General features: G+C 51.9%; 3 protein-coding genes across 8 annotated transcripts in view; 2 read left to right on the top strand and 1 right to left on the bottom strand.

Annotated features, from left to right (window-relative positions):
• The first annotated feature begins 205 nt into the window (after positions 1-205).
• On the top strand, positions 206-8,734 carry SLC12A3 (solute carrier family 12 member 3). Of its 5 annotated transcripts, none has more exons than XM_041458709.1 (26): positions 206-499; positions 762-920; positions 1,159-1,234; positions 1,361-1,456; positions 1,603-1,742; positions 1,956-2,066; positions 2,256-2,367; positions 2,618-2,748; positions 3,006-3,090; positions 3,427-3,581; positions 3,895-4,002; positions 4,237-4,360; positions 4,462-4,563; positions 4,657-4,812; positions 4,890-4,989; positions 5,406-5,517; positions 6,067-6,207; positions 6,399-6,505; positions 6,647-6,729; positions 6,910-6,978; positions 7,158-7,259; positions 7,418-7,529; positions 7,822-7,908; positions 7,999-8,134; positions 8,247-8,314; positions 8,593-8,734. In XM_041458709.1, the coding sequence occupies exons 1-26, from the start codon at positions 206-208 to the stop codon at positions 8,732-8,734; spliced, it is 3,108 nt and encodes a 1,035-aa protein (XP_041314643.1). The 5 variants fall into 5 exon arrangements, with proteins under 5 accessions (XP_041314643.1, XP_041314642.1, XP_041314644.1 ...); XM_041458708.1 differs by having other exon boundaries at positions 6,910-6,986; positions 7,139-7,259; XM_041458710.1 differs by having other exon boundaries at positions 206-574; positions 837-920; positions 7,155-7,259.
• Positions 8,735-9,409: 675 nt separating this feature from the next.
• TMEM170A (transmembrane protein 170A) lies at positions 9,410-13,540 on the bottom strand. Of its 2 annotated transcripts, XM_041458913.1 has the most exons (3): positions 13,397-13,540; positions 13,138-13,308; positions 9,410-12,551 (listed from the first exon to the last, which is right to left on the bottom strand). In XM_041458913.1, the coding sequence occupies exons 1-3, from the start codon at positions 13,518-13,520 to the stop codon at positions 12,421-12,423; spliced, it is 426 nt and encodes a 141-aa protein (XP_041314847.1). In that variant the 5' UTR covers positions 13,521-13,540; the 3' UTR covers positions 9,410-12,420. The 2 variants fall into 2 exon arrangements, with proteins under 2 accessions (XP_041314847.1, XP_041314846.1); XM_041458912.1 differs by having other exon boundaries at positions 13,138-13,540.
• Positions 13,541-13,831: 291 nt separating this feature from the next.
• CFDP1 (craniofacial development protein 1) overlaps positions 13,832-23,294 on the top strand; it is a 60,980-nt gene continuing 51,517 nt past the window's right edge. Inside the window, exons 1-4 of the mRNA XM_041458879.1 lie at positions 13,832-13,961; positions 14,027-14,135; positions 14,857-15,088; positions 16,860-16,960. Coding sequence (XP_041314813.1) covers positions 13,895-13,961; positions 14,027-14,135; positions 14,857-15,088; positions 16,860-16,960 — 509 coding nt within the window. The 5' untranslated portion in view covers positions 13,832-13,894. The remainder of the gene's footprint in view (positions 13,962-14,026; positions 14,136-14,856; positions 15,089-16,859; positions 16,961-23,294) is intronic.

Below are 23,294 nucleotides of genomic sequence, written 5' to 3'. Positions count from 1 at the left end.
GTGATGCCCATTATGGTGGTTTTGGTATCCCTTCCAGCTATTTTTTTCCCCCTGACCAGCTCGGGGTGGTTCAAGCTGATTCCTTTCCTCTATTAGCATCAGTGGTGGGCGTGTGCCGGTCACCTCGCTCCGGTTTTGCGGGGTATAAAGCCAGCAAGCCCCTCTCCACCGTGTCCCCCACCTGGCAGGCTGCTGGGCAGGGGCAATGGCCGAGCTGCCCATCCCAGATCTGCCCCCGGCCCGCTGCAGCGGCCGCTTCACCATCAGCACCCTCCTGGGCATGGAGGAGGGGGGCCGGGGGCCCTACACACCCACCGAGGGGTCCAGCTGCGACAGCGTCCAGCCCACCCACCTGTCCAGCAGCACCCTCTGCACCAGGACCTTCGGCTACAACACGGTGGATGTGGTGCCAGCCTACGAGCACTACGCCGACAGCAAGGGGGTGGGTGACCCCAGGAAGGGCAGGCCCTCGCTGGCTGACCTGCACTCCATCCTTAAGGTAACAGAGGGCTTGGCTGTACCCATAGCATCTCTGGCATCCCCTGGCCATGCTGCTGGTCCCTGCGAAGTGTCTGCGGTGGGTCACTCTGTCTCCTGCCTCTTGGTGCCATAACTGGTGCTGTGCCGACTGCACATCCCCAAGAAGGCCCTGAGAGAAGCCAGAGAATCCAGCTGTTTCCAGCTGTGTGGTCAACCAGAGCACTGCCTCCAGGGACAGCTGCCTGAATCCCACGCTCACCTGCCTTCCCCTCGTCCCACAGCCTGACCCAGGCCGCCTTCGCACGCCGGTGTCTGACCTGCAGCAGAGCAATGGCCTGCCAGAGGCCGGGCCGGAGGCTGGGCTGGAGGAGGCAGAAGGGGAGCCAGGCAGAGACTCCGTGCCAGAACCTGTCCGCTTTGGATGGGTGAAGGGCGTCATGGTGAGTGTGACCCATCCCCCACGGAGCATCCTCCTGCCCTCCTACCTTGTAAGCATTTTACCCTTGTTGCATTTTTCCCAAAGTCTATGTTTTTGCAAGCACATGTGCTTTGTGCAATTCTCTGCCCTCCTCGGTGGGGTGACTTTCTCTGAGGAGCAGCAGAGCCGGCATGGTTTGGCCATCCCCAGGTGGCCAAATTCAGTGCCCTGATGGCCAATTCCCCTCTGTCCCCCCTCAGATTCGCTGCATGCTGAACATCTGGGGAGTTATCCTCTACTTGCGCTTGCCCTGGATTACCGCCCAGGCAGGAATCGGTGGGTGCTGTGGTTCCCAGTGGGGTGGACAGTGACACTGGGCCCATCATCACCCAGACACCTGGGGGTGGTGGGACTCCTAGGAATGGCTGGGGGATACAGTGAAGCAATGTCCTTTCCCCGCAGCCCTGACATGGCTCATCATCCTCATGTCTGTGACAGTGACCACCATAACCGGCTTGTCCATCTCTGCCATATCCACCAATGGCAAAGTGAAGTCAGGTAGTGTGTTCCCTCCTGGCCACCCCAGGGGTCTTTTTATCCTGGGGCTGCCCCATGGATGTGAACTCCTGGCATGGGCTGTGAGGTGTGGGGGAACCCCAAAAAGGTGGGGAAGCAGTAATGCCATGGGGTGTTCCCTGCCTCAGGAGGCACCTACTTCCTCATCTCGCGGAGCCTCGGGCCGGAGCTGGGCGGCTCCATCGGGCTGATCTTTGCCTTTGCAAACGCAGTGGCTGTGGCCATGCACACAGTGGGCTTTGCTGAAACTGTCCGGGACCTGCTGCAGGTAAGAGAGCAACTCTGTGTCCTCTGGGTCCCAATGTCCCCCCTACCCCTCCATCCCCACCTTCTCCTTGCACAACCTGCGCTGATTATCAGTATTTGCCTTATCATTGGACCACTGATAGTCAAACAGTGGCTGCTAAAACTCACTGGAAAAACCAGTGGTTTATTAAGGAAGAGGGTTATTTTCATGTTGTGAATAGTTCCCCTTCCCCAGGAGCACAATTCCCTCATCGTGGACCCTACCAATGACATCCGAATCATTGGGGTCATCACTGTGACGGTGCTGCTGGGCATCTCCCTGGCTGGCATGGAATGGGAGGCCAAGGTAACCCTCACTTCTGCTCACATTTTTCTCCTGGGCTGGTAAGAGCTGTCCTTGCTGGCCACCAGGCATCTGAGGAGCAGAGGATGCCTGTAGCTCCCCAAAAAGTGGCATGAGTTTCTCCTAATGCATTCTTCACTCTTTCTGTGCCCAAACACCCAATCCTTCAGCTGGCTCTTTCTGGTCTGGCAGGCACAGATACTGTTCTTCCTGGTCATCTTGGTTTCCTTCATTAACTACCTGGTGGGGACAGTGATCCCAGCCACTGCTGAGAAGCAAGCAAAGGGCTTCTTCAGCTACCGAGGTGGGTCCACCACAGGCTGGGGTTGCACTCAGCAGGTCCAAGTGCATCTCTGGAGCCTGGCTCTTTGCTGCAGTTTGGGGAGATGTTTGCTATGGGAAGGTGCTCCTTGCTGAGATGTCATCAAAAGCACAGTGTCCCCTCCCAGGGGTCTCTGCCATCAGCACTATGCCCCCAGCCAGTGCTGAGGTGCTTTAGGCAAGACAAAAGTAGCCAAGAGGCCTTAAATGCTTCTCCTCTGCTTCCTCCCTAGCTGATATCTTTGCTCAGAACTTTGTGCCGAACTGGCGTGGACCTGAGGGTTCCTTCTTTGGCTTGTTTTCCATCTTCTTCCCATCTGCAACCGGTATCCTGGCTGGGGCCAACATTTCAGGTGACCTGAAGGTGGGTTGTGACTGTTGCTGCCTGAGCCAGTGTTTCTCAGGGCTCAAGCCCTATTTTCGCTGGGGCTTTCATTTTGATCCAACTGTTAGACTTTGTTTTGTTTCTTATGCAAACTTCAGGCTCAGCCAGGAGATGCTCTGTAGGTTTGTGATACAGGGAATTAAAATTCCTCTTGTACAGCAGCTACAATTAAGCTGCCTACATTAGCACTGCTGCTGGAAAGCTGTCTTACATATCTCTGCAACTCCCTTGGGCAGGATCCTGCCGTGGCCATCCCCAAGGGCACCTTGATGGCCATCTTCTGGACCACTATGTCCTACCTGGTGCTTTCTGCTACTATTGGTAAGAGCACATCCTCAGGTGCAGTGGGTGAGGGGGCTGGGTGGTTGGGCTGGCCCCTACCCAAAATGGGTGGCCTGGAGGATGCATGTGTGTAGGAGCCAGGAGCAAGCTGCGGACACTGGCATTGATATCCCAGTGTGAGTGCCACAGGTGCCAAACCTTGTTCCTACCCCTACGTGGGGCAAAGTCATCCTGGGTGGGCAGTGGAGCTCATGGCATTGCTCAAAGCCCCATAGCAGTGACCTGGGAGTTGTCACGGGCAATGGGATGTGGGGCTGGGCTTCCTGAAACTGTGGAAAGGTGCCAGCCCTGCTCTAGCCCAGTGTGTCCCCCCAGGTGCCTGTGTGGTCCGAGATGCCTCAGGCAGCCTGAATGACAGCGTGGCCGTGGGCTCGCTGGGCTGTGAGGGACTGGCCTGCAGCTTCGGCTGGAACTTCACCGCCTGCACCCAACAGCAGAGCTGCCGATATGGGCTCAGCAACTACTACCAGGTACTGCTCAGAACCATGACCAGCCCCTGTTCCTGCTCCTGGCCAGGTTTGTGCTGCAGTGGATGGTTTTCCCAGGGCAGCTGCATGCCTAGCACCTCCTTGCCATCCTGGGTCACCCATGCTCTTGAAACAGCCATTTTTTAACAGGAAGGCACCAGGGAGTGGGCTTTTGAATATGGCTGGACTTTGCTGCCTGGATAATGTTAAAGGAAATGCAGCAGGATGGGGCCTGGGGCCAGAAATCCTTCAGGGTTGGGGTGGAGGTTGGTGCACCAGAGATGCTGGGGTTCCTGATCCCCTGGTTTTCATGCAGAGCATGAGCATGGTGTCTGGATTTGGCCCCCTCATTACAGCAGGGATCTTTGGCGCTACCCTCTCCTCAGCATTGGCCTGCCTTGTCTCAGCCCCCAAAGTCTTTCAGGTGAGGGGGTGGTGTCTGCACACCCCAGCTCCTCTCCCTGAGCTCAGCAGTGGATGATGCTCCTTGGTGCAGGGCTCTGCATCTGTGAGCAGTCCTGGGGCAAGGAGGATGCTGCTGTCAGCAAAGGGCATGTGCCCAGTTCGGCCCTTGCTCTTAGGGATGCAGGAGCCACTACGGCACTGCCATCCCACATCCCTGGCAAAGCCTGCTGTCCCACTGTGTCTCTCTTTGCAGTGTCTCTGCAAGGACCAGCTCTATCCTCTCATCGGCTTTTTCGGGAAGGGCTATGGGAGGAACAGCGAGCCCATCCGTGGCTACATGCTCACCTACGTCATTGCTGTTGGCTTTATCCTCATTGGTAGGTGCTTGCTGCCCCAGCACCCTCCTGCACCTTGACACCAGCAGGGTGGCTCAGTCCCCACCACTGACAGCTCAACTCTCTTTCTCCTCCTCCCACAGCTGAGCTCAATGCCATCGCCCCCATCATCTCCAACTTCTTCCTCTGCTCCTACGCCCTCATCAACTTCAGCTGCTTCCACGCCTCCATCACCAACTCCCCAGGTGGGCTGTGCCGTGCCACGCCTGCCCTGCGGCGGCCGGCTCCACGTCCGGCTCCCTGTCCCGGCAGCGGCCGCTGTGTGTGTTTGCGTGCAGGCTGGCGACCCTCCTTTCGGTATTACAGCAAGTGGGCTGCACTCTTTGGAGCTGCTGTCTCAGTGGTGATCATGTTCCTGCTGACCTGGTGGGCAGCCCTCATTGCCTTCGGGATCGTCATCTTCCTCCTGGGATACGTCCTCTACAAAAAGCCAGGTGGGTGCTGGTGACCTGGCAGGGGCAATGCCCCAGAAGGTGTCTGGCCCTGTTGCTAATCCACCTTCCCTATGCAGATGTCAACTGGGGCTCCTCCATGCAAGCCAGCTCCTACAACATGGCCCTCAACTACTCAGTGGGGCTGAGTGAAGTGGATGAGCACATCAAGAACTACAGGCAAGGGCAGCTCATTGCAGTGCTGGGCATGGAGGGAGTGGGATGAAGAGCCAGCGCCTGCCTGTGGTAAACCCAGGGAGGCATCGTGCCCATGGCCACATCCTCACCACCACCCTCAGTAACCAGGAGCTACAGCAAAATGTGTCTCCAAAATCCCATGTCTGTGCCATGTAAGGTAGAAAACTGGACAAACCCTGCCCTCCCTGTACCAGGCAGACACAGACATATTGGTGTCATCTGATATAAAAAGACCAAAGATTGAGACTGGACCCTCAGGCCACATAATATTTTCTCATTCTAAAGATGCTTCCTATAGTTGCCACTAGCCAAGCATGGGAGAAGAAACATGGCTCATTCCAAAAGGGCTGGATGCCTCCAAAGTACTATTCCTCACTCCCTTTTTCCCCTGCCTGCAGACCGCAGTGCCTGGTGCTGACTGGCCCACCCAACTTCCGCCCAGCACTGGTGGATTTTGTGGGGACCTTCACCAAGAACCTCAGCCTGATGCTCTGTGGCAACGTGCTGATTGTGAGTCCCCTGCAGAAGCTGGTTGGTTCCTTGTCCTGGGGGCTCTGGCCACCAGTGGGTGGTGGGCTGGGAAATCCAGTTGTATCCTGGTGGATACAGGGTGGAGGTTGAAATGTGCCCACTTGTGTGTTGCTGGATGATGAAATGTGTCAACTGGAAGCTTCTCTCTGAGTTGTTAAGCAATATTGATGAAGCATCAGGATGTCCCTGTGGGCTTATGGCTTCCCTTTGCCAGTTAATTGCGGAATATTTGGAAGGATGTAGTTGCTCAGAGGACACGGGGATCCTGCAGTTCTGAAGTCTCCAGAGCAATTGGGTGCAGTAAGAACCAGCTCATCTGCACCCATAGGACTGTTGGGATTGTGTGCACTTTCTGTTGACTCCCTGGATTCACTGGTTTTCTTGGCTGTGATTGCAACCTCCCATGTGTGCAGTGGTTACATTTACCTCTTGCCAATGACTTGGGAAGAGAGGAGCTAGAAGTCCTTGGTGGCAAGACTTGTTGCAGTTGGAAGGGGGTGCCTGAGCTCCTGCTCCTGATTCCTGCAGGGACCACAGAAGCAGAAGATGCCAGAGTCCCGTCTGATGGCAGATGGCCACACTAAGTGGCTAATGAAGAGGAAGATCAAGGCTTTCTACACGGATGTGGTGGCTGAGGATTTGAGAAGTGGTGTCCAAATGCTCATCCAGGTACAGCCATCATTGGCCTTCCAACAGCAGGGTCCCTCCTCTTTGTGAGGAGGTCAGAGCTTGGGGGAGCTCTTACCTCCCTCCATGATCTCCAGGCACCCCCCTTTGTGTTGCTCCCCCACGGAGTGGACTGACACCACCTGTGTCCGTCTGTCCCTGCAGAGGGGTCTCATGGGGACATCTATCCATAGGCTGCTGGCCTGGGGAAGATGAGACCTAACATCTTAGTGCTGGGCTACAAGAGGAACTGGCGGACGGCATCTCCACAGAGCCTGGAGGACTACGTGGGCATCCTGCAGTACGGCCACACCAGCTCCTCCACCTCTCGGGGACACTGGCACCTGGTGATGGCCCCACTGCCGGCTGCAGTCAGGTGCGCAGGGTCCAGCTGGGCTGACAGCGCACCCTCCATTCACTGCCTTCTCCTCCCTCCCTCCAGCGACGCGTTCGATTTCAAGTACGGCGTGTGCTTAATGCGGATGAAGGAAGGGCTGAATGTTTCCCGAGTGCTGCAGGCACATGGTAAGAGTTTTAGCTGGCCAGGGATGCACAGAGACATAGCTTTGTGGGATGTGCCAGCCAGCACCATGTCCCCAGACAAAGGCCACAGTGCTGGCAGGACATCACTCCTGTGCTGGGATCAAAGGGGTGGGGACAGTGAGGCACTGCTGTGCTGCCCTTGCTCATCTCCTCCCTCCTCAGTTAACCCCACGTTTGAGGCAGCAGAGCACCCTGAGAATGGCACTGGCAGCAGAGCAGCCCCAGGCACAGGTAGGTTGGTCCTGGCTTGTGACCACCCAGAGCATCCCCAGCTCTGAGGATTATTTTGCAGGCAGGGTGGGGGTTTCAAGCACTGATGAGGAGCAAGGCTGCGACCAGGAAGAAGTGATGTCTTTAATCCGTGGCTGGTGGCGCTCTTTACTGACACCAGGACCCTCTTGCCCCAGCAGTGGACCCCACCACCCTGGCCAGTGAACAGCAGGCGAGCACCATCTTCCAGAACAAGCAGGGCAAGAAGACCATTGACATTTACTGGCTCTTTGATGATGGAGGTAACCTTCACCTTCCACCTGTCCAGATAATGTGAGCCCAGCACCTCCCTTGCAGTGCCCAGGAAGGCTCAGTCCTGCCAAATGGGCCAGGGCACCAAGGAAGCACTGGTGAGCCTGGGGGTCACTGCTGCATCCCCCACCGGGTGTTTTGGGGCCAGGTCTCACGCTGCTCATCCCCTACCTCCTGGGCCGCAAGAAGCGGTGGGGAAAGTGCAAAATCCGCGTGTTTGTCGGCGGGCAGATCAACAGGATGGACGAGGAGAGGAAGGCGTAAGTGCTGGTGGCCACTGCACCTCTTAGCCACTTGGCCACTGCCACTGTCCTGTGGCTGGTGACACAAGCTGCTTCCCATCCTGCTGAGCCCTCCCAGCTTTGCCTTAATGGGATCTGTGAGCTCTGACCTGGCTGCTTTGCCTCATTTCTCTGGAAATCAATGTGGCTGCAGAGTGGGAAAACCCAAAGTGCAGACTGAGGCCAGCAGCTTGTGTCACCAGCAGGGTTCTCAGTCAGAGCTACTATTCCCTGCAAACTTTGGGAAAATATGTCCTTTTCTCTCCATTAGGATTGTCTCTCTGCTGAGCAAGTTCCGCCTCGGCTTCCATGAGGTCCACATCCTCCCTGACATCAACCAGAAACCCCGGCCAGAGCAGTAACCACCCCCCTTCCCTTCCCTGTGCCCCCACAGCACCCCCAAACCTGCCCAGACCCTCTTCCTTGGCACTGTCTGCTTGTGTTGCAGCATCAAGAGATTTGATGACCTCATCGCTCCCTTCAGGCTGAACGATGGCTTCAAAGACGAGGCCACAGTGAATGAGATGAGACAGGGCTGTCCCTGGAAGATTTCTGATGAGGAGGTCGATAAAAACAGAGCCAAGGTAGCACCAGTGCCAGGGGAGCTCCTGCAAAGGGTCTCCTGCTCTTTAGACAAAATTTAGTCTTTTTCTGAAAACCATTATTTTGTGTTTCTCAATGCTCTTTGCTCCACAGTCGCTCCGACAAGTGAGGCTGAATGAGATTTTGCTGGATTACTCGCGGGATGCAGCACTCATAGCCATGTAGGTGCCAGTAATGCCCTCACACCCATTTCTTGCCCCATGGGAATGGTCCCTCGGGATGTTCACCCCTCCCTGGGTGGGGAGGTCCTGCACGGACATCCTAAGGCTGGTGAGAGTGCTGCACCACAGGAAAAAGCCCTTGGAAGACACCAAGAGCTCCAGCCTGGGTCCTGTCGGGTGGGAGGATGTGGTGTTGGCCCTTTTTAGGGGAACAACCTGCAATGACTGAGAAAGGGGCTGTGTCTGGCTCCGTGCCTCACGCCCCTCGCTGTCCGCAGCACTCCGCCCATCGGCAGGAAGGGCCGCTGCCCCAGCTCCCTCTACATGGCCTGGCTCGAGACCCTCTCCCAGGACCTCAGACCCCCCATCATCCTCACACGAGGAAACCAAGAGAACGTGTTGACCTTTTACTGCCAATAAAACCTCCTGGATTCCTGATGACTTGGGATGTGAATTTTTCAGGCCGGTTTTGGTCCTGGAGCATGCTCCTCTGGGAGTCTGGGGGAGCAGTGAAGGCACAGTGGTTACCAGCCCTCTGGAAATGCCCACCACACACAGCTGCCACCCTCTTACAAACACTTGTTTGGCCCATCTCAGGCTTTGCAGGTTGTACATCGATAAACAGCAATGCTGGCCCTGCAGTGCAGGTACTGCTCTGACCTGGGGTTAGCCAGAGCCAGGCAGGGGAGTGTTGGGTCCTGCACTTGCATGCCCAGGAGAGCCCAAGTGGTGTGCAGGGACTGAATGCTGGCCCAGCAAAGCCACTGGCCCAGGATGGGAACAGCCCCAGGGGCTGGGAGCAGGTCAGCACCAAGCCTAGGGGCTGTAGGGCCCCAGCATGTCCCCTCAGGGACAGCGACAACAGCTAAGCCTGTCCCCAACAACTGAACAGCAGTGAGCTGTCACCTCAGACTGTAGTGCCTGGCTGCAGATGCAGGTCCAGCTTGTCATGGAGACAACATTTACCACCAAAACAAGGACATTTCTGGTGCAGATGGCCCCACACAAAGCAGGAGTGCAGCTCAATTGCAAAAGCACAACCCAGGCCCCCTTGTCATGCTGCAGAAGAAACACACAACATTCATTGACCTCATGAGTTACAGAATTTACTGATAATCACCACCAGGATTAAGAGTGTCAGTAGAAAAATAAAATGTACAGACTTTTCAATCATACAAAGATTTGTTCATGACAGCCGCAGCTGTGAGCGAGAGGAAGCCGGTGGGGGCAGAGGGGATGTCACACACAGGGAGCAGGGCCATGAGCCTCAGCATAAGTGGGTGTTCCTCCAGGGCAGGCAGCTTCTCCAGGTGTTTCCTTAATCCCCAGCAGAGGTTCACAGCACTGCTGAGCCCAGTGTTGATGTTTTTGTTAGCTCTTCACAGTTTTTGGCAAGTTTGACTGAGTGAAGTCTACCAATACCTGATGAAAATTGAAGGGATTCCTCCACATGCCTCACTTGGAATAAAGGAATGGAAAGGGAAGGCCAAAGCAATGAGGGGAGGAAATTGCCACCAGTGCTTCAACTGCCATCTGGTGCTTCAGCTCAAGGCTACTCCTCCTTTCTGTTTAGCTCTGGTTTTACTGGAGAGGGAGGTTGCCAGCAGCAGCCAGCAGAGTGAGGCTGCTCTGTGAGCACCAAGGTGACAAAAAGAACTTGCCTCCTGTGCTAATATGAAAAGACAAATCAGCTGATTGTTCACCTTTTATGCAAGAATTTCCTGAAAATTTCACAGCATCTAGGCAGAGAGAGACATTGCCAGCTCCAAACAGGGGCAAGATGCCAACTCTTCAAGTAAACCAGAACCACCTCAAACAGACTCTCAGAGATCCCAAGGGACAGAAAACAGGAGGTTTTCAGTTCACCCAGCACTGAGTGACTTTACTGAGCAATTTTTCACTTGTTCTGAGCTCTGTGACAGCCCCATTTGTGTCCCCCACCCCTCAGCCCTGTTCCTGCAAGGAAACCTCCTCCTGCTGTAGCACAAGCACATGTGCTGGGGCACATGGATAAAGTGCTTTCTCAGTTGCAATCAGCTTAATGGCTATTGAGTGGTGCCAGGCACCAGTGCAGGGTAAAGGAGGGCACAGCAGGCGCTCAGGACATTGGTTTCTGGTGTCACCTGAAAGGTAAAGCCAGACCCACCCTATTCAAACTCCATGAGATACTTTTAATCCATCCAGGAAAACACAGGATAATTCCTGTAAATTAAACTGTGCACTCTGTACACATGCTGAAATACGAAGTGGGAAAGGGGAAAAGAAAGAAAGCTTATTCCTTCCTTTTCATTGTTTCTGCCCTGGCAGGAAGACTGGCTCTCTACAAGCAGCACAAGCACACAGAGCTCTCCACAGATCCAGGGTTTAGTGGATGTTACACCACTTGGACCTCACCCACCTAAGGAGAAGGATTCACATTAAATTATTTCCTGAACTGTGCATCTATATTCCCTGAATTAACATAGGCTAAAATTTAGAGTAATCTCAGTTAGTAGCTCCTGCAAAACACCTCTCACCATTGACAGACCACTCTTCAGGAGTCAGTGCATAGAGAATCCTGCTAAAGGATCACAGAATCAATTTAGTTTAGAAAAGCTCTCTAAGATCCAGTCCAACCTTTGACTGGTCACCACCTCATCATCCAGACCATGGCACTAAGTGCCACGTCCAGTCATTCCAGCACTGAGGACATGGGCTCATGGTAGGTAAATGGCCCTAGGAAATGCTGCAGGTACAAAAGGAACTGATTTGGAAACCAGAGGAATGCAATGAAGACACAGATGGAAACAGTCCCCTGAAAGGCTGGACACACACAGTGCTTTCCCTCTGCAGCCCACACGGTGTGAGCTGGGTACAAACACAGACCACAGCAAACCCCTAGGGGTGGCTGCACTGCCCAGCCACATCCCTGGAATTCAACCTCAGCTTCCCCAAAGAACCAAGCCCCAGGAAGCTCCTGGAAGCTGCTCAAGTGCCCCAGCCATGCAGCACAACTCTGGGCACAAGTGCAGAGCTACCCATTAGTTAAAAGTCATTTAAAACCAAAACAAACGAAAACAATTCACAAGGAGACAGTACTGCCTGTGGAGAAGGGCTGGTGTGGGGCTGTGCTCACATGGACACAGGAATCAGCCAGGCTCCTGCCAGGAGCCTTGCAGCTCTCCCAGCCCCAGCAGGCTCTTGGCTGGGTGCCAGGGTGGCACACTGGGACACCCAGGTCACAGCCCAGCCTGGGCACGCAGCTCTCAGCAGCAGGGATTTTATCCAAGCTGGCCAGTGCCACTCCCAGATCAGTGCAGACACCCAGCTCCACCTCACCAACATCAACAGCATCAGCAAGTCAAGGGAGAACAGGGTTGTTTGAAATCACAAGTCTCCTTCAAAGCCTGAGGAGAGCTGTGCACCCCCACATGCACACCTGGGATTCCTGGAGTGCCCATTCCACTCTGCTCTGCCTCTGGGAAAAACATTCACAGGGCCAGAAGAGCTTTGCTGTAATAAAACTCACAAAATCTTTTATACCAGACATTTCCCCTGCGCAGCATTCACAGCCAGAGCTCCCAGACACAAATTTGCACTCTCATCCATCTAAAATGAGTTCTCCTTTTCCTGCTCCCAAATCCACTATGGCCATGACCTGGCATTAAGAAGTTTGGGCCAGGCAGAAAACAATTTTTTAATTTAAAAACTGACATTAAAAGAGCTTCAGGTTCACTGAAAGCCAAGCAACAAAGTGGTGAGTGAGCTCTGAGGACACGATGTCACTCTGGCCCTGTTCCCACCCCAGCACAGCTGGTGTCACATTTTAGTCACTTCCTGTTACTACCATTCATCACTGGTGAAAGGTACCCGGGGCTCCTCCTCTGGTAGCCATTTTCCTATCCTCCAGAGAAATAAAGTTTCACTTGGCACTTAATGTTACCAAAAAGTAACAAAATTCACGATTTTAAAATTTCAAGCCAGGCTGGAGGCAGGAGCAAGCCGTCCCAATTCCTTAAATCAGCAGAAGAAACACAAAGCTGGAGCTGTGCTCCCTGTGATTTTGTTCTGAGGCAGCAGGTCCTTTGCTCCCCTCTGGTTTGTGCTCTCCAGCCTCTCCAGAGGAGCTACAGAGTGGCCAGAATGCGCAGGAAGGAAACCACCACCACACAGAACGTCTGGCCCACGCCAAAAATCAGGGCCTCAAAGGGAATCATTTTTTTCCCCGCAGCTCTGTAAACTCCAGCAATGGCAGCACCTGTGGAGAGGGGGAAAAGCCAAGATGTGAATGTCAGACAGCTGCTCTGCACAGGGATGAAGGGAGAGCCCGAGGATGCGAGGCTGGGGCAGAGAACAGCGGGGTCTGAGCCTTTCCCTGCTCACCAGCAGGTGAGAATGCTGGGCTGGGGATGCCTGACAAGCCTCAGCCAGGAACCAGCGCGTGCTGGAGGCCATGGGAGAACTGCTGCTGCAACTCTGCTGAGGCCTCCAGCAGCTGTGGGGTTTGGGGTGGTTTGGGACATACCCTTGTCCCAAGATCCCCCACCCACAGCCCACAGGCTGCAAACATTACCCAGCTCTGGACACTGACACCAAACCTCTGAGAGATTTTCCTCCAGGTGCTCAGAAATGTGAAAGCCCCCTTGGCTCTGCACGGGCACGTTTGGCATGCCCGATTCAAGGCTCGACACAGGGTACGGTCCCACTCTTTGAAACGTGGGGAAAGGGGGAAGTAAAGCCAGAACGGTGATCTCCACCCCGGGGAACACCGCCATTCCACGCGCTCCCTACAGCAGCCTCTGATCAGCCCAGCCCCCCGGCCGGCAGCCGGGCACTTGCCGTACTTGTGAGGGTGCCGGCGCTGATGGGTCCCACGATGCCCATCAGCAGGACGCTCACGGACATGAACCGGCCGTACTTGTGGTGCCGGAGCGTGAACAGGGCAAGCAACGCGGCCGGGACGTGGAAGGCAAGGGAGGAGACGAGTGCCCACAGGAAGACGCCGTACCACATCTCTGCGGAGAGAAGGGCTGTGAGGGCGGCCCGGGGCCCGCAGGCTCCAGCGGCCCCGGCGGGCGGACGCCGCTCCGCGTAGGGAGGTACCTGGGAAGGTGGAGAGCGGGCTGGAGTAGGTGGTGGTGCCATTGCCCACGCGGGGCACGAGGCGAAGGCTGAGGATCTGCTGCAGGAGCCCCCCGCCGCCGCCGCCCGCTTCGCCGCCGTCCATCCCCGCAACGGCCCCGCCGCCATCCGCCACCGCCCCTTCCGCCCGGCCCCTTCCGCCCGCCTCAGCCAATGGAAAGCGGCGTAAGATGATAGACAGGGCTTAGTACCAATCAGCGCTAGCCTCGGGGCAGCCGGGCCCCGCCCTGACCCCGCGCTGCCATGGGAACGGCTGTGGGCCGCAAGGAATGCTGGGAGCCCCGGTGGGGCTGGCGGGACGCTCTGGCCCGCTGGCGGACTCTCGTCTCTCCTCCCCGCGCGCGGCGCCGCCTCGGAGGCGCGGCCGTTCTTCCCGCCCGCCAGGGGGCGCCCGCGGGCGGCAGCGGCGCTCTGGGCGGCGCGGGCGGGAGCAGCGAGGCGGCGGGGCCGGGCCGCACCATGTCGGGCTCGGAGTCGGAGCAGGAGCAGTACTCCTCGGCCGAGGATGACGACTACGTGCCCTCAGGTGAGCGGTGGCGGGCGGGAGCCGGCGCCCCCGGCGGTCCCGGCGCTCACGGTGTGTGCTTGCAGGTGCGGAGTACAGCGAGGACGATGAGAGCGAGCTGGTGCGGGAGGAGGAGCCGGCGGACAGCCCGCGGCCGCCCCGCGGCAGGAGGAGCCCCCGCCGCCCCGCCAGCAGGTACGGCCGCTGCCGCCGCTTCCCGCTGCCGCCGCTGGAATGCCGCGGGGCGGAGGAACGGGAAACGCGGCTCTGCGCTCCGCTTTAGCGGCGGGAGCAGAGAACCTCGGCCCCGGCAGACAACGTGCCTGAAAACCCTCCCCGGCAGGAGTTGTTTATATTAGTCTTTTTCAGTGCAAGGCATGCACATACGGGGTTTCTCACGTTGATGTAAATATATACATACTTTAGTTGAGGTTGGTTTCTGTCTAGCCCAGGTTCTCCTCCCCTCCTGGCTCCTGCATTATCCCAGAACCACAGGACCCTGGAATGGTTTGGGTTGGAAGGGACCTTAAAGACCACCCTGTTCCACCCTCCTGCCATGGGCAGGGACACCTCCCACAGACCAGGTCACTCAAAGCTCCATCCAACCTGGCCTTGAACACTTCCAGGAATGGCCAACCTGTGCCAGTGTTTTGGCACATTATATACTCACAGAAATGCGTGCTAAGGGGCCAGTTCACTTCAGGGGCACTGCCTGCATCAGTCTCACTGTATTTTCTGAGCAGCAGCATCTTTTAATAAAATACATACTGTCCTAAAGTTAAGAGAAAACCTCCCAAATTGGATGTGTTAGTAAAAATATGAAATGTTGCTTCACCCAAGCTTACAGTTCAGCTCTGGAATAGTGTTGCAGCAGCTCTATATACATTTTTTCTTGTTTTTTGGCATCTGCTTTCAGGAAGAGGAAGAAAGGCGGTCTCTTGCTAGAGGCAGATGAGAAAGAGGAAGAAAAGGCCCAGCAGAATGGAGAGGAGCAGAAAGAGGAGGAAGCAGATAATGTAGAGCAAGTAGAAAGAAGCAGAGAAGAAGAAGAAAAAAAGAAAGAGGATGCTCTTTGGGCCAGTTTCCTCAGTGATGTAGGGCAGAAGCCCAAAGCTGTGGCTGCCACACAAGGGACACAAATCAAGAAGGTAACGGGGCCTGGGCCTGCACCCAGGGAGTGTGGGAAGGGCCTGAGGGTTTGGAGCATGCCCCCTTGGTTCTGGCTGGTATCAGGTGTTGGACAGAGCTGGGAAGGGGCTGGGGCTGCCCCTCCCCCTCTGCTTTGTGAGACTCACATCCCCTGATGGGCCAGACTGCAAGGTGCTGGTTTCCTTCCAGACGTGGAGGTGGTGCTGCTTTTGGAGCTAGCTGTCAGCATCTCTGAGTGTCCTACACAGCCCTGTTGGTTTTCTTTCCTGGTCCTGGATTCCTCTTTTGGCACAGGAATGGTGAGCTTTGGTCTGAGTTGTGCATGTGGGCACAGCTCAGCCCGAGGCTTGTGCTTTTCCTCATGCTTAAAAGAGAAAAAAAAAACAAAAAAAAAAAGGAGCTTTTGTATGTGTGTGTGAGTGGGGAAACAAGAGGGGTCTGTGCTGGCATCTCCGTGCCTCCATCCTCGTGGAGGGGGTCTGGAAGGTGCTGCATGTTGCACGTTTGCAGCAAGACTGAATCTGGCTTTCTTGTGTCCTTTGTAAGCCCCAGTAAGGTGCTCTCAGTTTGCAGAGTTTTTTCTGGAGAGAGAATTCTGTGTGTGGTAGCTATTTGAAAGGATTTGGTTCTCAGTAAAACCAAGTGCATGTGTTTCCCTGTCAAAACCTTTCATGCTTTAGGTGGTAGAAGGGAAGAACACACCACAAGTGAGCCCCTGTTGCTAGAATTGTCAGTTTGGGGTTTTTTAGATGGTCAGCTAAAATAAATGTTCAGTAACAGAAGGCTGGAGTCTGCCTGGACAGTACAGTTCTGCTGTGTGAAGCTTCTTTCTGTGACTGTTGGGAGGTTGTGGAGCAAGTATGGTTTTGTAGTATTTGATTGCAACTTTTGGAAGGAGAGTGCTTTCATCTTAGCCCTCCTGCTTCTCCTTGTTACTGACTGAGCAGCTGGGGTGGCTACTTGTACAGTCAGAGGGAAGAAGAGAAGTGAACACCTTCTTCTGAGCAGTTCTGCTTTTATGGTCAGATTGCTAAAATGTGAGATGTCTTTGAAAGTTCCTCCATAGCCTGGAATAATTAATGGAGACATGCAGATCCTCTGTTCTCTTTGTGAACTTCTTGGGCTTGCATTACTTTCTAGAAGATCTCTGTGGTGTGTGGTTGATTTAGACCAAGAATTTGGGGTTTGCTTTGGTAACTTACAGTGGTTGAGGTTTTTTATGTATCCTTTTAGCAGCTGTAGCTGTGACTGAGTAAATTAAGAGGCATTGTTGACAAATTGCTTGATAAAGATTTTTCCTTCTCAAATATTGACAAGTAGGGAGATCAGCATTGCTTTTTCTGCTGATGAGTTTTGTTATTCTCTATTCTTGAGTAAAAAATACACATACTTCAGTGGAATTCACCTTGGCAGCTTTCCTGCTTGGTGGTGCTTAGTTTGAGAGAACCAAGTCTCCAGGCTTTTGCTTGCTTTCTGAACCACTGCAATGCATTCTTGCTCCTTCCTACATTTTTTACAATTTCACTTCTTGTTTTAGTTTGTTTTGATCCTAGAGCCTCAATGACAGCCTGGAACCAAAATGGGGAATTTCATTCTGGTGGGATGAAATTTATTTATTTCTTTTATCTGTCTGTGGGTGACTTGCTTTGACCACCAGTCTAAATTGCAGTGCTACCCAAGGTCTGTGTTGGGCCCTCGGCCCTTTGGAATAATAATTTGACTTGCCTCCACAAATGCATTATTTTGCTTTCTCCTTCATATATTTTGTAGACTGAAGAAAAGAACAGTGGGAATAAGCCTCAGGAGAAGCCAAAAGATTCAGGAAAAGTGACAATCACCAAAACGTTCGATTTTGCTGGTGAGGAAATCAAGTAAGTTGGCAGATGTGATGTGTCCATTGTGGGCCCAGTGCAAACTGAGTGCTGCTGTGCTGGGGGCAGGCTGGAGCTGGGCTCTGGGGCACAGTGGGACTTCTTTACACTGCTTTTTTCTTTTACTGTGAGCATATACAGATCTCAGGGAAAATGAGGCCAAGATTTTCCTGCACCAGTGCTGCAGAGTATCCTTATATGCAGACCCCAGTCTTTACTCAACTTCATAGCATTCATAAATGTGATTGAAATTCACTTAGGCTTCCCCATCTGGCCAGTGTTTATAATGGCTGGCAGAGCTCCCTGGTGGCACTGTCACTGGCAGGGTTGAGACAAGGAAGGAAGCACATCTGATCCCACAAGGATGAGGGTAACCCCTTTTATTCCTTCAGCCTAGTCCAGGTTCTGTGCTGTGGGCAGGATATTGGCTGGCACTTTCCCTGGTGATGTTCACAATCCACAAAAAGATTTGCAGGCAGTAGAGGTGTTTTGCTGAGCAGACTAACAGCTGAGTGCTTTTGCCTCTGAAACACCTGCAGCAAAGGGGATGGGCTGGGTAAAATCATTCTTTAGCTGAGTTTGGCTGATGAGAGGCCTCTCAGGCTGTGCTGCAAGAAGGGCCAGGTGTTTTATAAATGCATAAGACCAGAACTGAGGGGCCTGGCTGATCACACCTGAAAGCTGACTGCCCTGTGAACTGCTGGTTCTTGTCATGGGGGATTTTATTTATGTGTAGCAGTAAACCAGGTTTTGTCAGACTAACTTGGCCTGTTCCGTGTGACAGCAGAGGGCAGCAGTTCCCAGCAGTAACACTCGCCCTGCCTAAGTCTGGAGGAGGAGCAGAGCTGGGGCTTCTGCTGCTCTTGCTTTTCAAGTTAGCACTGCTGCCTGAGCTGTTTGAAAAATCTGAGGAGAGCTGGGAGCCGTAGTAGGGACTTTGCTACTTCCCTGGGCAAGGCAGACCGTAGGAATACCCTTGTTCAGTGGTGAACTTCATTCACTTTGTTCACTGTCCTTTGAAACACTGGTTGCCTTATGTGAACAGAAGTTGTTCAGGGCTCCTAAGACTCTGATTTTATGCTTTTGACATCAGTATCTTATCTGTAGTTTCTTAAGAACTGTAGCTAAGAAAAAGATATATTTTCCTGCACCAGTTGCTTTTCTAGTGTCCTTTGTACTGCTCAGTGCTTACTGCTTCTCTTGGGAAACTGCAGAGGAATCAGTAGAAATTTCTACCAGTTTTTGATGAAATAGTCAATAGCTGGAGCTTGGGTGACAATGAGACTTTCATTCTGCAAACCCCAAGGCTAATGCATGTTTTGTTCAGTTATTATATCAATTGGTTACAGAACCAGCAACAGAAGGTTTGCAGTGAGGTCTGGAGCACTTTTTTTCTGCTGGTGCCAGAGTTACAATGAAGTTATGTTCTTGAGCTCTTTGATAACAGAAAAATCCTTCAATGTTTTTTGCCCCCTTGATCTTTGTGATATGCAAAGCTGATTTTTTTTTTTATGTTTGCTACATCTTGCTTCTTTAAATGGGTTACACTGTTAGCTGTGGGTGGGGTACAAGGTGTACTTGCTACTCACAGCTGCTGGTGCTTTCCCCTAATGGCAGGAGGTGAGGCCCAGAGGGCTGCTCTTTCTTCAGACTAGCAGGAGGTTGTCTTTGCACCCCCCAATGTCTGCAGATGCCCTGAATACCAAGCACTGACTTCCTTGCCTGGGGAAGCAGCTGGCAAATCGTTGCTTATAAAAGGCCACCACACGGTAGTTGTGTGTGTGTGCATTTCTGGACTGGAGGAACTGAAATGAGAGCTGTCTCTGTTGCTTGCTTTTCTAAATGGTTTGAGGCTACTGTTGAGTGTTGCTCTTTTGAAACCTTGAAAAGAATTTAGATCAGTGTTTAAGCAGTGAAAGATTCAGGGCACAAATTTTCCCAGTCTGCTCACTGAAGCTTTTAACAGAAGATCATTTAGCCCTGATCTCCTGTTGCAGAACAATTTATTTTCTCCTGTAAGAAGATGGTATGATTTTTCTGGCCTGACTGAAGTAGCAGAAGTGGTTTGAAAGTGATCTCCAGCTACAGGGCTATACTGGAATAGTAAAGGGACTTTGTGTTGTCAACTCCCCTGCAGGTTTTTTCTGCACTTAATATCTGTTTTGATGAGTCCACGCTTGTATCAGTTGCTAGTGCTGAACTTTAGCTTTGGAGTGTTAAGAATTAACAATTACCAAATGAAGATTTTAATTTAGTGGTTTCTAATTTTAGAAAATACATTATATAATTTTGCCTTGTAAAGCTAAAGCTGTTGAATCCTGGAACTAGAAACAATCTTAAACTGATTGCAGTGCTTTCCAGTTGGGACTTTTTTGTCTGCTTTTCCTGTCTCCCTCATGTTAAATAGATTAGGAGCAGCAGGTGACTGTCACCCAAATGGCTGTAATTGTGGGCAGCAAGAGCAATTTGCAAAGGCAATTCAGCATCTAAATGGAAGTTCAAGCCATTTCTCCCTGGCAGAAGAGACTGAAACTCCTTTGAAGCCTCTGGTTTATGAACTTGCCTCACAGTGCAGGACGTGTGTTTGCATTAATAGGGAATTACATCCCTAGTGCCAAGAGAAAACTGTTGCAATTTGTAATTGCTTATGTTCTCTTTGACACTCCAAAAGGATTTGGTCCTTGGCTTTCTTTAAATCTCTGTTGTGCTCAGTGCATCAAAATGATTCTTCTGTGCTCTTTCCATGAAAGTGAACTTTGTGTCCAGCTGGGACTGCAGCAGAGTGGAGCTCACATACATGGAGCTGGTCTGGCCCCGTGGTGTCAGTGGGACAGCATGAGAGGGAAGAGCAGTGTCGGGTTATTGATTGCTGTCAAGACAGATTTTACTTTGAAATGTCTTCTCTACCTTAATTTGGCTTGTGGAAGGCAGAACTAAGTTAGAAGAGTAATGGCTTGGGTGCTAATTCAGGAATGGGAGGCCTGTGTTCAGCACTCTGCTGTATTCATACACTGCAGATTCCAAGTAAAGGGCTCCAGACTAGGAGCTTTGTATTTCTCGCACGTGGTTTGTTTGTGTGGCTTAAAGCCAGAGCTTTACACAGGTTATTCTTGTGGTGGGAATGCTTTCCTGCTACTGCAGAGTTGCTGTGCTGTACTGATGATGCTGTATTGTGCTGGCAGAGCTGTGGCTTGTGCTGCTTCAGTGACTTGGCTGCTTCCCATGTGCATGAACCAAGCAGCCAAAGCAAAGCCATAGTAGGGCTCCACTCTCCATCTGTGAATGGGGAGGTGTTCCTGTCACAGCTCCTTTCTCACAAGGATAGGTGGGGTCCACACTGAGCTGGTGCTTTGCATGGGCCAAATCAAAGTAGGAAAGGCCAGTGCCAAACAAGCACTGTCACACTGAGTGTGTGACTTGCTGCTGGATATAAGGAATACTTAAAGTTTATATAGTTCTGTAGAAAGAGGTGGGCAAACTCATCTCAAAACAGTGTGTTGAGCTGTTCTGTGTGAGACATGAACTCCCATCTCTGGATTAGGGCTCCCTGTCATTGACTTGTGTAGGAGACCACATTTGTGACTTAGAATAGCCCCTGGGTTGCTGCTGTGGGACTGCTTTTACTTGTGTGACCACTGTGCTCTGAGGAAACAAGCTGTGCTGGTCCATGTGCTGAGCAGAGTTGAGTGGCAGCTTGTATTCTGGGTTAGGAAACATGATGGTTCACAGTGCAGCTATGACATCTTAAAAATAGAAGTACCTAAGGTATCTGATTTATAACCAAATAGTTATAAGCTTATATTAGTGTAGTAATTACTGAGGTTTATACTGGCTGAATTTGGTACTTCATCTGCCACAGTTGAAGTATGGGTTGAAAAAGAACCTGATTATCATCTGTTACTGTTTGTAAGTGGTTATCATCTAGGATGTACCTGGACAAAACCTCATTGCTCATTCTGTGTTGCTGCTTCACAGGTTTTCAGCCTACATCAAGGATTCAGGAAAGATTATTCAGAGGAGATTGTTTGCAAGTAGAAGTTTAAGGACCTTAAGCTGGATCTTAAGTTGAGGGGTCTAGTGGTGAAGTGATTTTTGAGCAGAAGAAGGAAGGTGTCTGAAAGCAGGTTCTTGTCAGGAGGCTTGCCTGTGCTAATGAAAGCCCTTTCTTGGCCAGTGCCCCAATCTCTGTACAGGAATGCCATTGGCAATGGGAACTGTGCAGGCACAGCTACAGACCATGGATGGAGTTTCTTTTTTTGGTGTCCTGTGAAGTCACTGAGGTTTACCTTAGGCCTGATTGGGTGACATGCTGAGGCCTGAGCCCAGTCTGAGGTGTTGTCCAGGTTGCTGAGCTCTTCACCTTGGTGAGCTCCTCAGCAGAGTTGTGCAGACCTGGTGGAGGACTGATTTATTCCTTTGCACCAAGAAGTGCTGACCTCAGAGTGGAGGTGAGGTTATAATTCAGTTCTCTGCAGCTGTACAGTACTGCTGCTTTGGGATTTCTTTATGCTGCCTCTCCTTACTGAAATATTGATTTTCTGTTATTAATTTTAGCTCACCTGTGTGCTTGTTGGATGGACAGCTATGTCCTAGATTGCTCACTGCTTTAACTCTGAATCTGCTGTCCTCTTCCAGAGCTACAGCCACTCGATCCCAGACCTTTTTAGGAGATAGCAGGTGGAAAGGGCTGCAGGAGAAACAGACACCTGAGAACAGCCTGAGCTTTCCACAGTCCTTGCTCAGGCTCTGATTCCTTATCACTGGCTGTGATGTCCTCTCTGCTCCTTACATGACTACTAAGACCAACCAAATGTGACAGAGTTGGCAAACAAAGGGTGTGTTAGTCAAGGAGTTTGGGAGTCTGTCACTTATTTTGTTGCTTTGAAGACAGTTAAGGTAGCTGTCTGAGCAATAGCAGCTGCTTCTGCTTTTTCCTGGAAAGCAAGAAGAGTGGAAGGAAAATCCTGGTGCTGATGATGTATGTCAAGGGGAATGGGTAAAAAGAGTAGGGAATTGACTCCCACAAGTCTCTAGATTTAGAGCTGGCACAGAGGGTAATTTTTAAGACATGCAATTGTCCATCTGTGTTCTTGCTCTGTGCTCTCAGCATGGCCCAGTCAGAGCTGTCAGGCTAACAAGCAGTGAGAGAGCATGTGACGCCATTAATCCTCTCCTTACCTTGTGATGCTTTTCAGGGATCTCAGTGGATGAATTAATGCAAGGGGTTGGCAGCATGCTCACACTTCTTGCTGGGTGTGAATCTTGGTCATTTGTTTTGTGCTCGTGGGGTTTTGAGCACTGCTGAGAGCAGCACAGTAGCTTTTAACATCAGGAGAAAGACCAAGAGTTTGGGTGGGCATCTCTTGATGTTGTAGGTGGTGTGATGCACATCTGATCAAGGTGGATGTGCTTGATGTCTTTCATGTGTGCTTTTTTGTAAAAGCTTTTGCTGTATTGCTTATACCTGTGAGTGAGAAGGCAGGTGAGCATTACCAGAATGTGTATCTTGAAGCCTCATTTTTGGAAAGCCCTGCCTTTTTTCCAGGGGGATAGCAAGTGCTACACAGCTTCCACCAGATGAGGTGGTTGGGTGTCATCAGGCTAGATATGGAAGACAATGAACTGAGCTAGTAGGAGCAGAGGAAGAAACCACTCATATTTTGATGTGCTTTTTGCAACAGCTTTGATTGCAGTAGCAAGGAATTGTTAGAAAAAGTAAGAAAAATGAATTTCAGTGGCCCTTTGAAAAGCCACTCCTTGAGGATTTCTGTTTTGTGTTGCTGACTGGTGGTGCCAGATGTCAGTAGGGTTTTATGCTCAGTCCTCCTTGGCTAAGGTGTTCTAGAGAAATGTGTTCTAGCCACTTTCTGATGGCATACCACTTTCTGAAAGAAACTTGCATGGTGCAAAAACATTGGCTTTTAAGATTTTCCCAGAAATTTAATCTGAGCAGTATAAGCACGGGGATGATGCTGTGGGACCATAAGACAAATCAAACTGACCAGAATTACATGGAATATGAATGTGACCACTATTTAGAGGTGGCAGACTAAAAAGTGGGTGGTTGCTTCTCTACCACCAAGCACCAAAATGCTGATCTTGGCATAATGGAGTGTAGGCAGCAGCCTGTTTCTGCCCTTATGCTGTTGTTTTTCTTAGAGGTCAAAGCATGCCTCAGCTATCCACAGTTTATATTGGCTTTTTCCAATTTAAAATACAACTATTGATTTTTTTTTTTAAGCCATTAAGTGAAAATACGTTACCTTTCAAGAATGACAGGGTCTCAGGGGCTCGTTTTGATAACCTTTCCTCTCTGTGCATCCCTTCCCTGATG

Source organism: Pyrgilauda ruficollis, unplaced genomic scaffold (genome assembly GCF_017590135.1).
Source record: "Pyrgilauda ruficollis isolate IOZ18807 unplaced genomic scaffold, ASM1759013v1 scaffold13, whole genome shotgun sequence".
Taxonomy (NCBI): domain Eukaryota; kingdom Metazoa; phylum Chordata; class Aves; order Passeriformes; family Passeridae; genus Pyrgilauda; species Pyrgilauda ruficollis.
The sequence above is the reverse complement of the archived record's forward strand: the minus strand, read 5'-3'. Positions and strand labels throughout refer to the sequence as shown.

Coding starts and splice junctions, on each gene's coding strand:
- SLC12A3 (XM_041458708.1), top strand. CDS start 206: ATGGCCGAGCTGCCCATCCCAGATCTGCCCCCGGCCCGCTGCAGCGGC. Junction 1,457..1,602: donor CAATGGCAAAGTGAAGTCAG/GTAGTGTGTTCC, acceptor TCCCTGCCTCAG/GAGGCACCTACTTCCTCATC. Junction 4,990..5,405: donor GAGCACATCAAGAACTACAG/GCAAGGGCAGCT, acceptor CCCTGCCTGCAG/ACCGCAGTGCCTGGTGCTGA.
- TMEM170A (XM_041458912.1), bottom strand. CDS start 13,438: ATGGCACCACCACCTACTCCAGCCCGCTCTCCACCTTCCCAGGTACCT. Junction 12,552..13,137: donor CAGCGCCGGCACCCTCACAA/GTACGGCAAGTG, acceptor CCCTCTCCACAG/GTGCTGCCATTGCTGGAGTT.